The sequence below is a fragment of the Lampris incognitus genome, chromosome 5 (assembly GCF_029633865.1).
Source record: "Lampris incognitus isolate fLamInc1 chromosome 5, fLamInc1.hap2, whole genome shotgun sequence".
NCBI classification, from domain to species: domain Eukaryota; kingdom Metazoa; phylum Chordata; class Actinopteri; order Lampriformes; family Lampridae; genus Lampris; species Lampris incognitus.
The window spans coordinates 67469099-67489112 of NC_079215.1; the positions used below are offsets into that span (position 1 = coordinate 67469099).

General features: G+C 48.7%; 1 protein-coding gene across 1 annotated transcript; it reads right to left on the bottom strand.

Moving 5' to 3' along the window:
- Window positions 1-1787: 1787 nt before the first annotated feature.
- Window positions 1788-17029, bottom strand: gtpbp2b (GTP binding protein 2b). Its single transcript, XM_056279868.1, has 12 exons — window positions 16736-17029; window positions 13062-13088; window positions 11778-11962; window positions 10978-11089; window positions 10256-10453; window positions 9610-9784; window positions 8411-8630; window positions 8065-8200; window positions 7839-7897; window positions 7428-7599; window positions 5781-5945; window positions 1788-5152 (listed from the first exon to the last, which is right to left on the bottom strand). The coding sequence occupies exons 1-12, from the start codon at window positions 16928-16930 to the stop codon at window positions 4961-4963; spliced, it is 1836 nt and encodes a 611-aa protein (XP_056135843.1). The 5' UTR covers window positions 16931-17029; the 3' UTR covers window positions 1788-4960.
- Between the last annotated feature and the right edge of the window lie 2985 nt (window positions 17030-20014).

Below are 20014 nucleotides of genomic sequence, written 5' to 3' on the forward strand. Positions count from 1 at the left end.
GAGACGTTTTTAATATTCAGAAACCTTTTAATGAGCCAAGTAAATTCCACACATGTTCAAACAGATGACGTTGGTTTGGCTTCTCCCGACTAAAAACCCGTTGCTGAATGAAATGCTGAAGCAGCAGACTCCACAGTAAAACATGGTGAATGCACAGCAGGAGGCACGCAGCCTGGCATGGCAGCTACACGTTACAGCAGCGTTTCCCAACCCAGTCCTCAAGGACCCCCTATCCTGCAGATTGTCATTGTAACCCTGCATAGGTAGCCCTGCTTGTACTTACTCGACCTATCATCTCGCAGCACTTAATTATGCAAGGTGTGCAACATCTGACGAAATTCATTGCTGATTGGTGGAATAACTACAAACAGGTACCTATTCAGGGTTGCAAAGGAAATATGCAGGATAGGGGGTCCTTGAGGACTGGGTTGAGAAACGCTGCGTTACAGGAAATCTAAATTATATCCAAGACGTCTTGACACGTGCCGAGAACAAAACAGTCTCCCCTACTTTCATGAACCGCCGCCTGCCTGTCGTACAGACGATTCTAGAGAGTTTGTTCAGAGCTAAGGAGTTTCACGTGCCGGGCTTTGTCATTAATATGCTGCTGGTAAGTCCGTTCTCTGAACACGCGAGTGTAACCGAGCACATTTCCGCCCGCTGCGGGATTCGATCCGGGTTGTGCTGCACCACGAGGCGACGTCGCTAACCCGCTCGACTAAAGGGGGTCGTCCTCGTGGAGAGCGGCCTGTGGGTCTTTGTTTAGGTTACACTTGCAAAGCTCTGCTACAAAGCCAAGCCCAGTCAGCTGTGTTGTGCTTTCACGGTTATTCGAACACTGCACCAACCGAACGGGTCAACAGTGACTATTGGAAACCTAAAACCATTTAAAGACCCTAGATGACTATCGCTGGCTTCAGAAACATGCAGAAGTTGTTCAAGATACAAAGTGCAAAATCAATGAAAAAGTCTCACAAACAGCCAGAGCACTTTAAAATGTTACACAGGGCCCATGGAAAGTACATTCAGTAGTTTAGATTTACAAATTGCACAAAAGATAAATGAAAGGTTTTTTTAACACGTCACTAGACACATAGTTTGGAATCTGTTGGAGGATTTTTTTTTAACCAGTATTTGAACATGCAGATTCAAAAACATTGGCTGCGACAAGCTGCCTGGTACATCAACATGGCAGAAACTTTCTTTTCAACACAATCACATGAATATCGCTGACCAGCACGAAACCAGAAAGCAGGTTTGTCTGAGCAGTCATTGATATAAGCTGATTCAAGGCTCCAGTGTGGACAGGAAATGAAAGTTCAGCCGTTATGACGTTATTAGCAGAGATCCCTCTCCCTGTATGAGAATGGATGAAGTGAATGAATGCTAAATGAATCCCTACAGAAAACAACTAAGTAAGATTCCACGAGGAGATGACTCCGTAACCTCAACTCTGCAACAGAATTCTTAACCGACCGCATTTGAGTTTGGCTTTATTGGGTTTACTGGTTTTGGCTTTACCTTTCAAGTACACATTTTACTCACCTGCTGCAGCAATGTGTTTGACTTTGTGCCGAGAATGCGGACACAGCTCTCACTTTGGTTATACAAGGACCGGATAGCTTGTAGCAACTGCCCCGGTGCCCCATACTCCTGCAGTACCCCCCACAGAATGCCCCGGGGTACACAGTCGTAAGCCTTCTCCAAGTCCACAAAACACATGTAGACTGGCTGGTCAAATTCCCATGCCCCCCTCAATACTTCCGCAAGGGTAAAGAGTTGGACAGGACAGAATCTGCATTGTTCCTCCTGGATCCGAGGTTCGACAATCGGTCAGAGCCTCCTTTCCAGCACTCTAGAGCAGACTTTCCCAGGGAGGCTGAGCAGTGTGATGCCCTGATAATTGGAGCACACCCTCTGGTCCCCTTTTTTAAATATGGGAACCACCACCCCAGTCTGCCACTCCACAGGTACTGTCCCCAACCTCCACGCGACACTGAAGAGGCGTGTCAACCAAGATAGCCCAACACTGTCTAGAGCCTTCAGCATCTCAGGGGCGACTCTCATCCACACCTGGTGCCTTGCCACCGAGGAGCTTCTTAACTACTTCAGAAACCTTTGCCAGGGATATGGGTGGGGCTTCCCCCGAGTCTTCAGACTCTACCTCCTCCACTGATGACGTGTTAGCCGGGTTCAGGAGCTCCTCAAAGTGTTCTTTCCACCGCCCGACGACATCCCCAGTCCGGGTCAACGGTTCCCCTCCCCGGCTGAACACAGCCTGAGTCAAGCCCTGGTTCCCCTTCCTGAGTCGCCAGATGGTTTGCAAGAACTTCCTTGAGGCCAACCGAAAGTCCTCCTCCATAGCCTCGCCAATCTCCTAATCTCCTCCCACAACTGAGTTTTTGCTTCCATGACCACTGAAGCTGCAGCCCTTCTGGCCTCCCAGTACCTGTCTGCTGCTTCAGGAGACCCCTGGGCCAACCAAGCCTGAAAGGCCTCCTTCTTCAGCCAGGTTCTTAGGCTGCCACCTCGACAGGCACTGATGACCTTATGACCACAGCTCCTATCTGCCACATCTGCAATAAAGGCTTTGAACATGGCCCACTCAGACTCCATGTCCCCAGCCTCCCTCGGGATACACAAGAACTTCTTCTGGAGGTGGGAGTTGAAGACCTCACGGACAGGGGCTTCCGCCAGACATTCCCAGTTCACCCTTTGGGTTTGGGTTTGCCAGGTCTGTCCGGCAACCTTCCCCGCCATCTGATCCAACTCACCACCAGGTGGTGATCAGTTGACAGCTCTGCTCCTCTCTTCACCCAAGAGTCCAAAACATACGGCCGCAGGTCTGATGATACGACCACAAAGTCTATCATGGATCTTCGGCCTAAGGTGTTCTGGTACCAAGTACACTTATGAACTACCTTATGTTCGAACATGGTGTTTGTTATGGCCAATCCATGACTCGCACAGAAGTCCACTAACAAGGCACCACTCGGGTTCCAATCGGGGAGGCCGTTCTTCCCAATCATGCCCTGCCGGGGTTCTCCATCATTCCCCACGTGAGCGTTAAAGTCCCCCAGTAGAACTATAGAGTCCCCAGGCAGAACCCTAACCAGGACACCACCTACCCAGAGACTCCAAGAAGGCCGGATACTCAAAACTGCCTCTTCGGTGCAAAAGCACACAGTCAGAGCCTTCCCCCCAGTCACTCACAGTCGTATAGAGGCGACCCTCTCATTCCCCGGGAGAACTCCAATACGGTGGTGCTCAGCTGGGGACTTGTGAGTATCCCCACACCCGCCCAGCAACTGCCACCTTGGCCAACTCTGGAAAAGTAAAGAGTCCAGCCCCTCTCCAGAAATTTGGTACCAGAGCCCATGCTATGTGTGGAGGTGAGCCTAACTATATCTAGTTGGTACTGCTCCACCTCCCTCACCAGCTCAGGCTCCTTCACCACCAGAGAGGTGATATTCCAAGTCCCAAGGACCAGTGTGCGATGCCGGAAGTCGGCATGTCCCGTCCCCACCTTTGCTTGCCGCCCGGCCTGGATTGCACCCTACCCCAATGCTCATCCCCGTGGATGGTGGGTCCACAGGGTGGAATCGCCCCGAGAAATTAATTTTCAAGCTAAAATGTTTTGCCGCAGACAAATAATTATACACCCATAATTATACACAAATAATCAAACACTCTCTTCTGCTCCTTTCTACATTGGGTCATTTGGTAGCTGATTCAGAACTGACCTAATTCTAAATAAAGTGCAAAGAAAACAATAAAATGGAATGAGCTGGTGGTTTCAGGGTTTTAGACTCGGCCCCTAAATCCTGACCCTCCTTCTGAGAGCTCTGACCTAAAACCATGGAGATGGGTTATACATAGTGAAAAGTTAGGTGTTAGGTCAAAGGTCACAGTGGCAGGGTAGCTTGCTGATTGCCGTGGTCACCGGCTTGTTGCCAGAAGGTCACATGTTCAAGCCCCAACATGACCAAGTGTTATATGGAAGTGCCCTTGTGCAGGACACAAATGCTTCTCCCTGTTCAGTCACATTCAGTCACACTCTGTCAGCGACACGGCTGTAAAACTGTTAACAGAGTTGATCTCCTCTAAAACATCTGCTGGGGGGCATCCGGGTAGCGTAGCGGTCTATTCCATTGCCTGACAACACAGGGGGCACCAGTTCAAATCCCCGTGTTACCTCTGGCTTGGTTGGGTGTCCCTACAGACACAATTGGCCGTCTCTGCAGGTGGGAAGCTGGATGTGGGTATGTATTAAAAAAAAAATCTGTTGGGAGAAAAAAATCATAACTCTTCTGATGGCTTCTATGAGTCAGTCAACACACGACTGCAAATTGCCTGTTTGTCATCCAACTTCTTATTTTCAGTGATATTTCTTTGACCACTAATCCACCATTCTGCCGATGTTTACATTTCTGCTGAGTAGCCTTAACGTGGTATCGATCTAAGCTAAACTCCTGGATGTCAAACCATCCTCCTGGCTCATTCAGTTTGGACAGGTAGAGTTGTGCGAAGGTTAAACCCTCATACAGATCTCCCAGCTTCGGTCCCTCCAGCAGGGATCCATGTGGGAGCAGCAGACTTGAGCAGTCTGACTTAACTAAACCTGTCCTTCAAATCCCTCAAAGTAATCCTCGTTGGAGTCTTACTGACGGAGATGTCGACAGAGTGGAGCCTCTCGTGTCAAACCATCAGCTTAAAGTCAACATCTGCCCCCTCAGACGTTAGCCGCCTTTAGACCAGCTCCGGACTTAATTGTCTCACGTGCACGGAGCTGTCGCTGGGCAGGAATGATAGGAGTGGCGGGTTTGGGGAGTTGTGATGCGGAGGTTGGTGAGGATGTACAACAGTAGAAACAGGACGGATGTAGGTGGACGTGAACACGCGGCAGGAGAAGAAACTCAGTCCACACTGATGACATCCCATCGCACATAACCCCCTGTCTTCAGTGGTCCTGCAGGTTCTGGTTGTGGTTCTGGTCGTGGTTCTGCGACGCAGTAGGGAGGAGGCGGGTAACATGGCCAATGCCTTTGGTCACGCCCTCCCTGAAGAGCAGCTTGGCACCCAGGCGGAGGTACTCTGGGTGTTTGATGAAGCGGAATCGAACTACAGCTCTCTCCCCTGTACGGAGCTCCACCTAGAGGTGTGGGGAGATTGATAAAGATCGATCAGGTTTACACTGTACTGGTCAACTCCAAGCAGCTTTCCTGTTCAACTCTCATTTCCCTATGGTTGCTAGACCCCTACCATACGTCACTGAGGGTCGACGCACCACCCATATGTTTAAGTTTGGTGTTCTCCATAAGTAGATATTCTGGATTTGCATCTGTATGAAAATCAACTTGAGTAATGAATCTTCTACTACTACTACTGCTACTACTACTACTACTACTACTTTTGGCTGCTCCCGTTAGGGGGCGCCCCAGTGGATCATCCGTTCCCATCTCTTCCTGTCCTCTGCATCTTCCTCTGTCACACCAGCCACCTGCATGTCCTTCCTCGCCACATCCATAAACCTCGTCTAATGAATCATGTTAATAAATTCTGTGAATATAAGAAGTAGTGAGACAGGTTTGCCAAATATGTATCTATTATGGCAAGTTTATGAAGTATGAACATTTACTTCTACTTGTACTCGTCCGTGCTTTGAATTTCAGCTCCGAACTCGATGAAACAAACCTCGACTCAACTCACCTAAAACTAAACTACAAAGTACATGAGAAGTTAAAGCTATGCTAAACGAGGTTAGGCTAAACCAAACCCACCTTGCCGTGAAGGCACTCTACGGTGGCCGTCTGCCGAACGTTGCCGACATGCACGGTGACCTGTGACCCGCGGCGGAAGGTCTTGGCGTGGAAGAGGAGGACGATGGCTGCCTCAAACTGACAGCAGATGGTCGGGTTCATCTTGGGGCTCACCATCACCATACCCTGGACAGCAAAAGAAAGGTCAAAGGTCACACGATGCCGCCTCTTTAACCAACAATAATTCATGTCATTATGTCCATCCATCCATCCATCCATCATCCAAACCGCTTATCCTGCTCTCAGGGATGCTGGAGCCTATCCCAGTGGTCACCGGGCGGCAGGCGAGGAGACACCCTGGACAGGCCGCCAGGCCATCACAGGGTCTCCACACACACACACACACACATATTCACACCTAGGTACAATGTAGTACAGCCGATTCACCTGACCTACATGTCTTTGGACTGTGGGAGGAAACTGGAGCACCTGGATGAAAACCCACACAGACACGGGGAGAACATGCAAACTCCACACAGAGGACGACCCGGGACGACCCCCAAGGTTGGACTACCCCGGGGCTCGAACCCAGGACCTTCTTGCTGTGAGGCGACCATGCTAACCACTGCGCCACCGTCATATCATTATGTTTACTATGAAATGTTTATTCTTTAAAGGGAAGTTGCCACAACATCTCATCAGCTCTGCCCTGATTCACATTTGTAGAGCTTCACACAGTCACAACTGGGAGCTGCCAAGGACAACCACAGTTGTCCACTGTTGAAACCTGAGAGTTCATCATTAAAGCTACGACCCTGAATATCCTGCTTTTATTTGACAGTGTGTGTCCTATGTAGGTGGTGGTGAGGTGGTGTCTGAGTTCCATCCCAGATGAATGAGAGTCAGCAGGGCTGTTGTGTCAGAAACAAACCAAAAAACCTGGTTGAACCTGAGTTTTACTTATGGATGTAGTACTATGTGTTGGTGAAGGTCTTCTACCAGCTTGTTCTGTCATATCCGCTGGTTAGACACAACACCTTCACTCCTTCTTCTAACGCAACACCACCTGCCTTCTTCTTCCTCATCTGGCTGCTGTGACGAAGATGAAAACACTATGCACCCTGTCGTGTTTGCTGGTGAAGTCCTACCAGACACCACCCATCCACATCGCAAACTGCTATAGTCTGCAGGATTTGGGTATTATGGATTAGATATTGTCTTAAATACATCAGCAATAGAAAGTGGACAAAAGGACACCTGTTTGTATTTAAATCTTAAGGATCGTAACTTTGGCAACACGGTGGCGCAGTGGTTAGCACTGCCGCCTCACAGCAAGAAGGTCCTGGGTTCGAGCCCCGGGGTAGTCCAACCTTGGGGGTCATCCGGGGTCATCCTCTGTGTTTGCATGTTCTCCACATGTCTGTTTGGATTTCCTCCAGGTGCTCCAGTTTCCTCCCCCAGTCCAAAGACATGTAGGTCAGGTGAATCGGCCGTACTAAATTGTCCCTAGGTGTGAATGTCTGTCGGCCCTGTGATGGCCTGGCAGTCTGTCCAGGGTGTCTCCCGGCCTGAAGCCCAATGACCGCTGGGACAGGTTCCAGCATCCCCGCGACCCTGAGAGCAGGATAAGCGGTTTGGATAGTGGATGGATGGATGGAAGTGGAATACCTTGCGGAGCAGCGAGCGGTCAAAGTTTCCCAGGGCGAGGGTGGCGGCCTGGCCCGCCCTCAGCACCCTGCAGGCCGAGCGGTTCCTCTGGATGCTCCCCACCTTCAGACGCAGGAAACGGCCCTCGTCAGTTGGGCCGACCACCAGCCGCTCTCCCTCACGACACACACCGCTGGAACACAAAGCCAACCCTTCATCATCATCATCAGTTTGCCCCTATATTCCCCGGGCCGGTTTTCTAGCTAGCTAAACAACAGAGGTGCTTATGGGAGGGACTGGTTGTAACTCATGAACCTTTGTTGAATCGGTGATTAAGAGGCTATATTTATCCAGACTTTTCCATACTTTGGTGGGATTCCAAAGTTTTCAAGAGTTTAGTGTCTTCCAGAACACTTCTTCTGAATTACTGACCTGTAGAGCGTGCCTCCCACCACGGTCCCTACGTCAGGAACAGAGTAGATCTCATCCACCTGTACACACACAGAAGCAGGACTTTTTCTTCATTTGGGTCTAGGGTCCAAGGATAGAGGGTGTCGTATGTTGTATATTATAATAGAACTATATGTACAGTAGAAGTTAAACTAAAACTTGTCCAGAGTGAAGTTGTCTTGTTCTTTGTGTGTGTGTGTGTGTGGACCTGGAACTCAGTGAGTTGCTGCATCAGTTCTTCCTGTTCCTTGCTGTTGCTCAAAGGAGGAAGGATGTTGAGGAAGACCTTGAGAAGATCCAAACTCTCCCCAGACACACTGGACACGCTGAAAATGGGAGTGATACTATAGACACACAAACACACACACACACACGCACACAAGATTGAGCAGTATCAATAGAAGGTCATACCTGGAGGGCTGGGTGTACGATATTAATAGTCGTGGTAGTAGCAGAAGTAGTAGTTTGTAGTTTCTGGATGATTGTGAACCACAGTGGTACTGCTATTTAGTAGTACTAGTAGTACTAGTAGTCCTACCAATGTAAGATGCTACCTTGCAGACTGTGTGAACTGCTGGGCGGCGGTGACGGCATCATCGGGTGTGCAGACCACCATGGGCACCTTGTTGCAGCCTGGCTGCTTCAGAATCCGCTCCAACTGCCGCACGGTCCGCTCCACAGTGCCACGGGCGCACAGGTCCACCTTGCTGACCACGATGAAGATGGGAACCTTCAGAGCCATGGCCAGACCCAAGTGCTCCCGTGTGGTACCGGCTGAGGGGGGTGGAGGGTGGTAAGTCCTCAGTCTGCTGGGTAATTCAAACTAAAGGCGTTTCCACATTTAACTCACTTCAGACAGTACGACCCAGATTCAGAGACATCGTTATGTCATCCCGGTTCGGTTCATTTCACTTTGACCACTCCCAAGGGCACCAAAAGGTGCCCTTGGGAGTGCTCTTTTATTTGCACAATGGCAAGAACCAACGACAACATAACGATGTCCCCCACGATGTCGCATCTGGCAACATCAGTGTAAGTCATGGTGAACATTTCAGACTTCATTTGCTTTCAAGACTCCTACACGAATACGTTTTGACGCCGTCGCTGCCCAGTCGAAGTCAACCATGCGCATGCGCGACTCACATCTGCGGTTGACTCGGATTGGGCAGCAACAGAGAGCAGCGTTGGCCGAGTGAGCTGGAGTGAATGAAGAGAGGGAGCGGCGGTAGCGAGAACAAACATTTTTCAAAGGTTTTGAATTGCCGCAACCACAAGAGGTTCTTGATCATACAGTCATACTGTGCACAAAAATGATTAGTCTGATAGACCCAATAGTATGCGAGATTAGTTATGGACACACACACACACACACACACACACGAGTAAATGCAATGCCTGGCGGAGATAACAGTCTATCCAAAGCCTTATCTACGCACTGCAAAAGAAGCCTGAAACCAGGCTGCAGGCATTCGAGGTGTAAGGGCCAAACAGGCTCGGTTGTGACCTCTAGTGGTTCCTTTGTCATACTTGCACTGCAAGGTAATTTCCTTGTTTAAATATCAACGGAGGCCCTGAAGGTAATTTTTTTTTCATTTGACACGATCAATACATAAGTAATAGAAACATGACCATTTATCTCTGGATTAAAAATGCTTCAGTAACCTAAGAGAACCTGTCAGGCGATCCCTGTAGAAAGTCCCACACCAGATATTGAGAGCTGCTCAGAAACTGTAAGTGACAGACAGACGCTCACCTATTCCCGTATTGGCACTGACCACCAGCATGGCAAAGTCAGGGCAGTAGCTGGTCAGACCGAAGATGGTGGTCTTAAGGTACTTATGATGACCGGCCAGGTCGATGAAGGTGATCATCTTGGAGGAGCTCTCGCAGATCTCCTCCGCCGTGCGCGACTCACTGTAGTTCACGACCTAGACAGGAGGCAAACATAGCTGGTCCTGAGTTGTATACATTATCCCTGTCGAGTAGAGAGCTGAGGTATGTGGCTTGCAGCAAACTGAGCTGGTTTAAGAAACTGGATCATAATCCACCTCCTGATTTTAGTGTGAACACATACAAGCTGATCGTTGCCTGACCTTTCATTCAGAGGCCTGTTAGAGATTTTTTTTGTGGCATTTCCCGCCTTTATTGGGTAGTGATACTAGAGAGAGAGACAGGGAAGGCAAGGGAGAGAGAGGGGATGACATGCAGCAAAGGGCCCGGGCCGGATTCAAACCCAGGCCGCTACAGTAAGGACTTAGCCTTATGTGGTATGCACTCTACCAGGTGAGCCACCAGGGCACCCCCGATGAGGCCTTTTAATCAACACAGTGTGAACACAACCTCCGGCTTTAGATCGGGTCTAAAACAAAACCAAACCCAGAACGGTTCTGCCGACAGACCTCTCCCTTGCTGTTGAAACCCAGGATTTCGAAGCTGATGCTGGAGGTTCGGCCCGTCTGGATCTCGTGGAGGTGCCTGAAGAGGTTGAGGCGAGCGCGGCCGCGGCCGTTGTCCAGCTCCCCCTGTGTGAGGACACCCAGCAAGGTGGACTTGCCCGCATCAACGTTCCCCAGAACCGCCACGCGCAGGTCCAAGAACTGTCCCATCCAACACCGGAGCGAGAGGGAAGGAAGAGAGGGCCACAGTCGTATTAATAGACATAACTACCATTTGATAACACGAAATTAACTACTGCTTTCACTACCACTTCTATCTTTACCACTACTACTAATACTACTACTACTGCTACTACTACTGCTACCACTACTGCTACCACTACTGCTACTACTACCTGACAATAATTATAATCAAAAAGCCAAGCTGACGTTAAAGCCCTCCTTTGACACATTTTCATCAACTTTCTTTTCTCATGGTGTACATTCGTTTACAGCTGGGCCTTGTGTACTCCAGATACCTCTGTTTTAGCTAGCAGAGCTAGCAGCTAGCGGGGACTCCTGGTCCTGTATCTTGTTGCTGCTGAATTCTAGTTTGAAGTGCTGCACTCTTCTGCTGTAAGTATTTAATGCTAGATATATTTATCTTCTACCACTGAGATGGTGGCTGTCAGCAGGGTCAGGTCTGGACCTTCCCAGCCTGTCTGTCTGAAGATCCTCTGTCTCACCTGCTGGTCGTCTGGCACTTTGCGAACCAGAACTTCTGCAATTTTGCGGCAGTTCCGGTCTAAGTCGTAGTCCACCTCTCTCTCTCTGAGAAGGGTGATGTCAGCGCCGACCCTGGTCAAGGAGACCCGGTTCAGCTAGTGTAACATTTTGTTGTTGTCAGACGAGCAGAAAAAATCAAACACTCTATCAGAAAAGATTTCTTCCCCGATAAAGAAACCCAGTAGTCTGAGTATCGGGCTAAATCCACGAGGACGATAACTATTGTAATGTTACTCCCTACAGATAGCATCCAGTGGGAACCTCAGAAGTAACTGGAAAAACTATGAAGTTAATGAGGCACAGTGCTGGGCATGTTTGGGGAGTCGGTTTTTCCAGTGGTATGGGGTATCGGAACAACGTCGGGGTTGAACCCAACTCCATCAGCAGCAACACTGTCATTACAAAATGAAAGCTCAGATTATTCCAACCCAAATGTTGAGCAACTTGCTTGATTGAAAAACAAACAAACCAACATGCTCAGCAACACATCTAACACGTAGCTCACTGATAAACAAGTTTTAAAGAGTTGGTGTCTCTGACCATTCGAGATGTTTCTGCGTCTATCATATCTCAACATGATCTCAGGTCAGTTAAGTCTGGCAATCATAGGAGTGATTATAAAATAACAAGTTAGACAATTCTCAACACACAAAAGGGAAGACCACAGTCCCCTCTGGTGGCTAGCGGCAGTAAGACTGGTTAACTGGTTATTCATATAAATATGGTATCATCGACAGAGGCTCTCCAGGGAGGAACCTACTTCTCGGCCATCCTGTGCAACGTCTTCAGAGAAGCCTTCATATCCGCCTCGGTCAGACCAACCAGAAGCCCATTGTCCTCCACGCCGATCTGATAGACGGCTTCCCCCCGGCCCTCCTGCAGGCGCCATTTCAGCTGCGTGGCCAGGTGCTCGAACCGATACTGAGTTGGGTTCACCAACTTCAGCTGGAGAGGAGAAGGTTAAAGGAGAGAATGGTAGGTGGAAATGTTTAACCACAACGTTTATTTCATTTTCCTTTTTATTCCAATTTCTAAATATTTTGTAAGAGCTCGGTTAGAAATTATGTACCAAATGTTGTGTCCTAATGAATCACAACTAATATCACACTCTTAATAGTTTCAGAGAAATAGTAGACCATGATGTTTGCGGATGACATTGTGATCTGTAGTGAGAGTAGGCTGCAGGTGGAGGAGAGCCTGGAGAGGTGGAGGTATGCACTGGAGAGAAGAGGAATGAAAGTCAGCAGGAGCAAGACAGAATACCTATGCGTAAATGAGAGAGAGGACAGTGGAATGGTGAGGATGCAAGGAGTGGAGGTGACGAAGGTGTAGGAGTTTAAATACTTGGGGTCAGCTGTCCAAAGTAACGGGGAGTGCAGAAGAAAGGTGAAGAAGAGAGTGCAGGCAGGGTGGAGTGGGTGGAGAAGTGTGTCAGGAGTGATGTGTGACAGAAGGGTACCAGCAAGAGTTAAAGGGAAGGTTTACAAGATGGTAGTGAGACCAGCTATGTTGTATGGTTTGGAGACAGTGGCACTGATGAAAAGACAGGAGGAGGAGCTGGAGGTGGCAGAGATGAAGATGATAAGATTTTCACTGGGAGTGATGAAGAAGGACAGGATTAGGAAGGAGTATATTAGAGGGACAGCTCAGGTTGGACGGTTTGGAGACAAAGCAAGAGAGACAAGATGGAGATGGTGTGGACATGTGTGGAGGAGAGATGCTGGGTATACTGGGAGAAGGATGCTGAATATGGAGCTGCCAGGGAAGAGGAGAAGAGGAAGGCCAAAGAGGAGGTTTATGGATGTGGTGAGGGAGGACATGCAGGTGGCTGGTGTGACAGAGGAAGATGCAGAGGACAGGAAGAGATGGAAACGGATGACCCGCTGTGGCGCCCCCTAACAGGAGCAGTCGAAAGCAGTAGTAGTAGTAGTAGTAGCAGTAGTAGTAATTAGTAGTAGTAGTAGTAGTAGTAGTAGTAGTAGTAGTATTAGAGTATAATTCATATGCATATGTTGAAGTCCTACAGAAAAAAGGATCATATTACCTTATACTCGATGTTTCCTTCTTCGGCCTGGGAGCAGATGTCAGCAGTGAGAGAACAGGAGGCAAAACCACATGAATCCACATCACTAACAGTGAATACGGTTTGATTGTTGCAGCAGAGCAGCTGATGATTTTCATCACAGATTTCAATTTCCTTCACTTCAGAGTAATTCCATCACTAACTTCTGAAGGATTCTATAAAATCCTTCAAAAGGTTTCGAAATACTTCTGCAGCATCAGAATGAGGACCTGTCCTGTTCGTTCCATCCCACATGGAGAGTTTACACATTTGATTTAGTCAGCTCTTCTGCTTAGACAAGATTTGTTTTTAATAATTCCTGTTTTTCAAGTCAAAATAAACACTAAAAAGTCAAATCTTGAGGCTGGGGACAGAAGCAAACCCAAGGGGTTGAGGGTAAAACACGTCAGAAAAAGAAATAGTAGGAAGTGTTTCTACAGCACATACAACATAGTTCTAATACGAACGGAGGACATAAATGTTCCTGTTGCCCTTCTTTAAAAGGGCAGAAACCGGGTGTATTTGTGATAAATACAATCAATATATCATCCATCCACTATCCAACCCGCTCATCCTGCTCTCAGGGTGGCGGGGATGCTGGAGCCTATCCCAGCAGTCATTGGGCGGCAGGCGGGGAGACACCCTGGACAGGCCGCCAGGCCATCACAGGGCCATCAATCAATATATCCATATATTTATTAATATATTTATAAATAAAATCATTCATCATTCATCATCAGCCGCTTCTCCGGGGTCGGGTCGCGGTGGCAGCAAGCTAAGTAGGGTACTCCAGACATCCCTCTCCCCAGCAACACCCTCCAGCTCCTCCTGGGGGATCCCAAGGTGTTCCCAGGCCAGATTGGACATGTAGTCCCTCCAGCGAGTTCTGGGTCTACCCCGGGGTCTCCTCCCAGTTGGACGTGCCCGGGAAACCTCCAAAGGAAGGTGCCCAGGAGGCATCCTAATCAGATGCCCGAACCACCTCAACTGGCTCCTTTCGACGTGAATCAGCAGGAGCTCTACTCCGAGCTCCGTCCGGATGTCCGAGCTCCTCACCCTATCTCTAAGGCTGAGCCCAGCATTACACCAGCACAGCTACAGCACCTCGCGCAGAGAAGGGAAACCAGGGCCCCTCCTGGAGCCAGACCTGGGAAGGGAGCTCGCCGGTGAGCATCTGGTGGCCGGGCCTTGGCCCATGGGGCCTGGTCAGGCCCAACCTGAAAAAACACATGAAGCCACCACCCCGTGGACCCATCACACACGGGGATGAGCATTGGGGTATGCAGGCCGGGCGGCAGGCAGAAGAGGGGACATCGCAGATTGGTCCTCAGGATGTGGAATATAAATAAAATATAATTCATAAAGCATAGAACCACCATAAGAACACCTATTGGATCAGAAATGTACGTTGATCCAAAAACTCCACAAGACCAGGTCTCTGTATGTGTGTGTGAGGTCTATATTCTCTGGAGTCCCCCGGCAGGGTGTGATCCTGCTATCCACATGCTCTGGTCCAGACATACTGGTCTCCAGGTGCCGGCCAGTCTGTATGCATGCCTTTCAGTGCATTCTCACATGCCACCAGAGAATCACTCTGAACTCTGTTGGCCCAAGTCCACAGTCCACATCCCACTGAAGTCTATGAGAGCGCTGGACGAGAACTCCCCTTTCAGCTAAAAACAAGTTATCAGTCTCCAAGGGAAAAAGCTACTTTTCAAGTATGTTCTGGCACTGAGAATTGTTAATAATTAGTTTAACGTATTAATAATTTAGTTAGTAATAATAATAAGAATAAAAGTAATAATAAAATAATAAGCAATACAAAATTAAATAAATAAATAAGTAATAATAAACATAATAAGAATAAGAATAAAAGTAATCACTGCTGGGATAGGCTCCAGCATCCCCCCACCCCAGTTGGAATAAGCGGCTTGGATAATGGATGGATGATGGATGGATGGATAATAATAATAACAATAATAACAATAAATAGTAATAATAAGAATAAAAGTAATAATAAAATAATAACCAATACAAAATTAAATAAATAAATAAATGTTAATAATAACAAACATAATAAGAATAAGAATAAAAGTAATCACTGCTGGGATAGGCTCCAGCATCCCACCACCCCAGTTGGGATAAGCGGCTTGGATGATGGATGGATGATGGATGGATGGATAATAATAATAATAACAATAATAACAATAAATAGTAATAATAAGTAGCAATAAATGGAAAACGGATGATCCGCTGTGGCGACCCCTAACGGGACCAGCCGAAAGTAGTAGTATTAGTAGTAAGTAGCAAAAATTAGTTAGTAATAATAAGTTAGTAATGAATTAGTTAGTAATAATAAGTTAGTAATAATAAGTTAGTAATAAATTAGTTAGTAACAATAAGTCAGTAATAATAAGTTAGTAATGAATTAGTAATAAGTTAGTAATGAATTAGTTAGTAATGAATCAGTTAGTAATAATAAGTTAGTAATAATAAGTTAGTAATGAATCAGTTAGTAATAATAAGTTAGTAATGAATTAGTTAGTAATAAGTCAGTAATGAATTAGTTAGTAATAATTAGTTAGTAATAATAAGTTAGTAATGAATTAGTCAGTAATAATAAGTTAGTAATGAATCAGTTAGTAATAATAAGTTAGTAATGAATTAGTCAGTAATAATTAGTTAGTAATAATAAGTTAGTAATGAATTAGTCAGTAATAATAAGTTAGTAATGAATTAGTCAGTAATAATAAGTCAGTAATAATAAGTTAGTAATGAATTAGTCAGTAATAATAAGTCAGTAATAATTTAGACATGAATGAATGAACCTCCCCCCCACCGTTTCCTGCCCTGAAGCCCGGCTGGCTGAAGGCGCTTGGCTAACAACACCTCGTGTTGGGTTGGTGGTTCTGCTGTTTGTTTGACCCGGTGGCCTTTCGTAAAGACACCATTTGATCCCACATGAGTCCTTTTGGGGTTTCTATACACGTTCCCCGTTTCTAGCTAGACCCGGTCCATATCTGGCTGCTAACGAGGAGCCAGATATGGACCGGGTCTAGCAGCCAGCCAGCACAACAACCGGTGCCGGCCCAGCTTCACACCGCGGTCACCTGTTCTGACACAACCTACAGCGGGTCGGAACAACAAGCAGCCGGGTCTGCAACAAGCAGCCGGGTCTGCAGCAGAACCGGAACCGCGGCCGGGAGCCCCGCGGGACCCGGAACCTCCACAGAACGTTCCAGTGACGTCTTGCTAGCTAATTAGCATGGACGGTTGTTTTGGGGCTAGTGTAAACTTGGGGGGGGGGCGGGTCGTTAGCATTAGCATGAAGGCGGTCCCCCCCCCCCCCCGTGTACGTACAGAGACCGACCCCGGAGGCAGACGCGGGGTGACCGTGTTTCACGACCATTAAAGACGCATCCAGACCCGCCCTGACGGGAAACAACCGAACTAGCGCTTTGCTAGGTAGCGTTTCATGGCGTTAGCGTTAGCAGCTATGATGATGATGGTGATGATGATGGTGGTGATGGTGATGATGATTAGCATTATAGCAGCTAACGTTAGCCGGCTAGCTAGGCTGTAGCGGCGGACCGGCTGCGGACCGTAGCTGGGCAAGGGGAGAGAGGGGGGAGAGGGGGAGAGGGGGGGGGTGTTACCTCCGGGGGTAAAAACGGCGGCGGTGATTTGCCGCCCCGCGTCTTTTTACTCCTTCTCCTTCGACCTCTTTTGCCCCTTCTGGCGCGCGGCTTCTTGGGCAGTTTCCTGCCGTTGTTGTGATCGTTGTTGCTCCAGGGGCCGGACGCCTGCGCGGCTCCGTCGCGGCGGCCGGACGAGTCGATACGCGCGTCCATCACGGAGGACAGCCGCCGGGGGCGATGCGCCCACCGCTCAGATACCCCGGAGGCTGGTGCAGACCAGGGCCGCTATCAGTAAACACCGGCCCCGTTAGTCCCTCCGCCCATCACCGCTCCCGCCCCCTGCAGACGCACCGGGGAGAGAAGCGCAGCAGCCCGCACGGCGGCGCTGCGGCGGAGGATACACACCCCCCCCCCGATACCCCCCTCATACCCCCCCTGATACCCCCCCCCCACACACACACACACGGCAGAAACGAGATAGTGGAGTGATGATTGTGACTGGAGCCTTTTGACTCTTCAGTTTGGGGCACTTCCGGCTCGAAATGTTGAACAAGTAAGTAAAAAAATACATTTCTTTCAAATCTGTTTTTCTGTTCTTTTGCCAGAAGCTCTGTTGAGTGGCGGGGAACCCACAGCTCAGCGTGGCTTTGACCGTCCCACAAAACGGGTTTGACGTCATGACGCTTTTCTCAAAGCTGTAACGGCAATGCGTGACGACGCGTGACGTCACGACAAGTTTCCCTTTCTGGAGAAACACTTGGCCACGTCTCACACTAGCTAAGCTAACTTGTGTAAACTACTAATAAGACACGTTAGCCCCTAGCTAGCTAACGGGTCTGAGCCTTTAGCCGAGCGGTTAGTGACGTCGCCTTGTGGTGCAGTACACCCCGTATCGAATCCCGCACCGGGCAAGAAAATAACCGGTTTCATTGGTGGCAGCGGTGGGATCCGGAAGTGTGCAGATCCTCAGAAGGGCGCGCTTCCGGGGAGGGTGACGACTGTAAACTACTAATAAGACACGTTAGCCCCTAGCTAACGGGTCTGACCCTTTAGCCGAGCGGTTAGTGATGTCGCCTTGTGGTGCAGTACACATCGTATCGAATCCCGCACCGGGCAAGAAAATAAGCGGTTATACTTGTTAGATAGCACACAATGTACAATGAACACACGTGGATAAAGGGAAATTTCTTATTTCTGAACTAAAATGCTCAGAAACTCGGAGCACCCCATGGACTCAACACCTTTCTGTGAGCACCGTTCCACACCACACGGCACCGCTGAAGCGCCACCTGTAGGACTGATGATGCAGCGCAAAATTCGCACCAAGATCCCGATGACCACCACGACCACTGAAAGTGACCCTGACCACAAAATCAGAGAAGGACACAAGACTGCTGGAGCAAAGACGACGTCTGACTCAGACGCACGCCGCCGTGCCGAGTCACTCACCCCGGGTGATGCTGCGCTTCACCAACAACCCAAGCGCCACAAGCTCACCCCTCCGTACACCAGTGAGCCTTACACAGTGTCAGAGGTCAAAGGCTCGACGGTCACAGCAACCAAAGATGGACATTCCATAAGCAGAAACTCTTCTTTCTTTAAGGAGATCAGTGCTGAGATACAGGACTCTCAAACAGACCCTGACGAGGATGACAGTGACACTGCTACGGCTGCAACACCGAGGCGTCCGCTCAGGAGCAGTCGCCAGCGCCCGCCATACCTCATAAGATGGTTACCCGGAGGCCATCAGTGTGGCCAGATGAAAGAGTTCATTTGAACTTGAACTGAGACAATGTAGCGTTTGAATTTTAAACTGCATGTTGAGTTGTGATGAGAAGTAACATTGCTGTTGCGGATAGTAAGAGAATCAGTTATGTCTCAGGCCTTATAACCTTTTTGTGAAGACAATGGTGTTAATTATTTAGAAAAGGGAGTGATGTAATGTTTATGGACCTGTACAACATTAGAATGATTAATATTTACGACAGTGACGTATTGCCGTCATGTGCAGTCATACATTACGTGAGGCAGAAACCGAGAAATCGGTTTGTCAGCCAGTAGTTCAAAGTACGGCTGTGTGCACTGAACCTGAGCTTCTCCGGTAAAGTTTCGCGTTTGTTTAATAAGTTGTCTACCTATTTGTTTGTATTTATAATATAACTTTATTCAATAAGACATTCATGGACAGCATCTCAAGACATTGTGACATTCATGGACAGGATCTCAAGGCGCAGCCAAGGTGAGGAGTGTGTCCGTTTTGAGAACCTCAGAATTGCATCTCCGCTCTTCGCAGATGATGTGGTTTTGTTGGCTTCACCAGAACTCGACCTCCACCACGCACTGGGGCGGTTTGCAGCTGAGTGTGAAATGGCTGGGATGAGAGTCAGCACCTCCAAGTCTGAGGCCTTGGTGCCTCAAGTGAAGGAGTTCAAGTGTCTCGGGGTCTTGTTCACGAGTGAGGGGAGGATGGAGCGGGAGATTGACAGGTGGATTGGTGCAGCATCAACAATATGCGGACGTTGTACCGGACCTTTGTGTTGAAGAGGGATCTGAGCCGGAAGGTAAAGCTCTCGATTTACCAGTCAGTCTTCGTTCCAACCCTCCCCTGTGGTCATGAGCTTTGGGTAGTGACTGAAAGGGTGAGATCGCGGATACAAGCGGCTGAAATGAGTTTCCTCCATAGGGTGTCTGGGCTCAGCTTTAGAGATAGGGTGAGGAGCTCGGACATCCGGAGGGAGCTCGGAGTAGAGCCGCTGCTCCTTCACGTCGAAAGGAGCCAGTTGAGGTGGTTCGGGCATCTGATTAGGATGCCTCCTGGGCGCCTTCCTCTGGAGGTTTACCGGACACGTCCAACAGGGAGGAGACCCCGGGGTAGACCCAGAACTCGCAAACATCTAAACAAGCATCTAAGAGCAAAACCAGTGCTAAAGTAAAAGCGCAAGAAAGAGATTTTTTTTTAAATGAGTGAATACAATAAGGGGTAAGAACAAGTAACAGGGTAGTAGTTCTTGAAGAGGTGAGTTTTCAACCTGCGCTGAAAGATGGGCAGCGACTCCGCTGTCCTGACATCAGTGGGGAGTTCATTCCACCACTGAGGGGCCAGGACAGAAAAGAGCCGGGACCGGGTCGATCGGCAGTGGGGCCTCTGAGCGACGGGGCAACCAGGCGTCCCGTGGCAGCAGAGCGAAGTGGTCGGGCGGGTGTGTAGGACTTGATCATGGCCTGGAGATAGGAAGGAGCTGTTCCTGTCACTGCCCTGTAGGCCAGCACCAGAGTCTTAAACTGGATGCGAGCAGC

Excerpts from the sequence above, each read along its gene's own strand:
- gtpbp2b (XM_056279868.1), bottom strand. The coding sequence starts at position 16,930 with ATGGACGCGCGTATCGACTCGTCCGGCCGCCGCGACGGAGCCGCGCAG. Across the intron at positions 5,946-7,427 it reads ACCGCTCGCTGCTCCGCAAG|GGTATGGTGATGGTGAGCCC; the intron begins GTATTCCACTTC and ends TTTGCTGTCCAG. Across the intron at positions 5,153-5,780 it reads TAGAGTGCCTTCACGGCAAG|GTGGAGCTCCGTACAGGGGA; the intron begins GTGGGTTTGGTT and ends CCACACCTCTAG.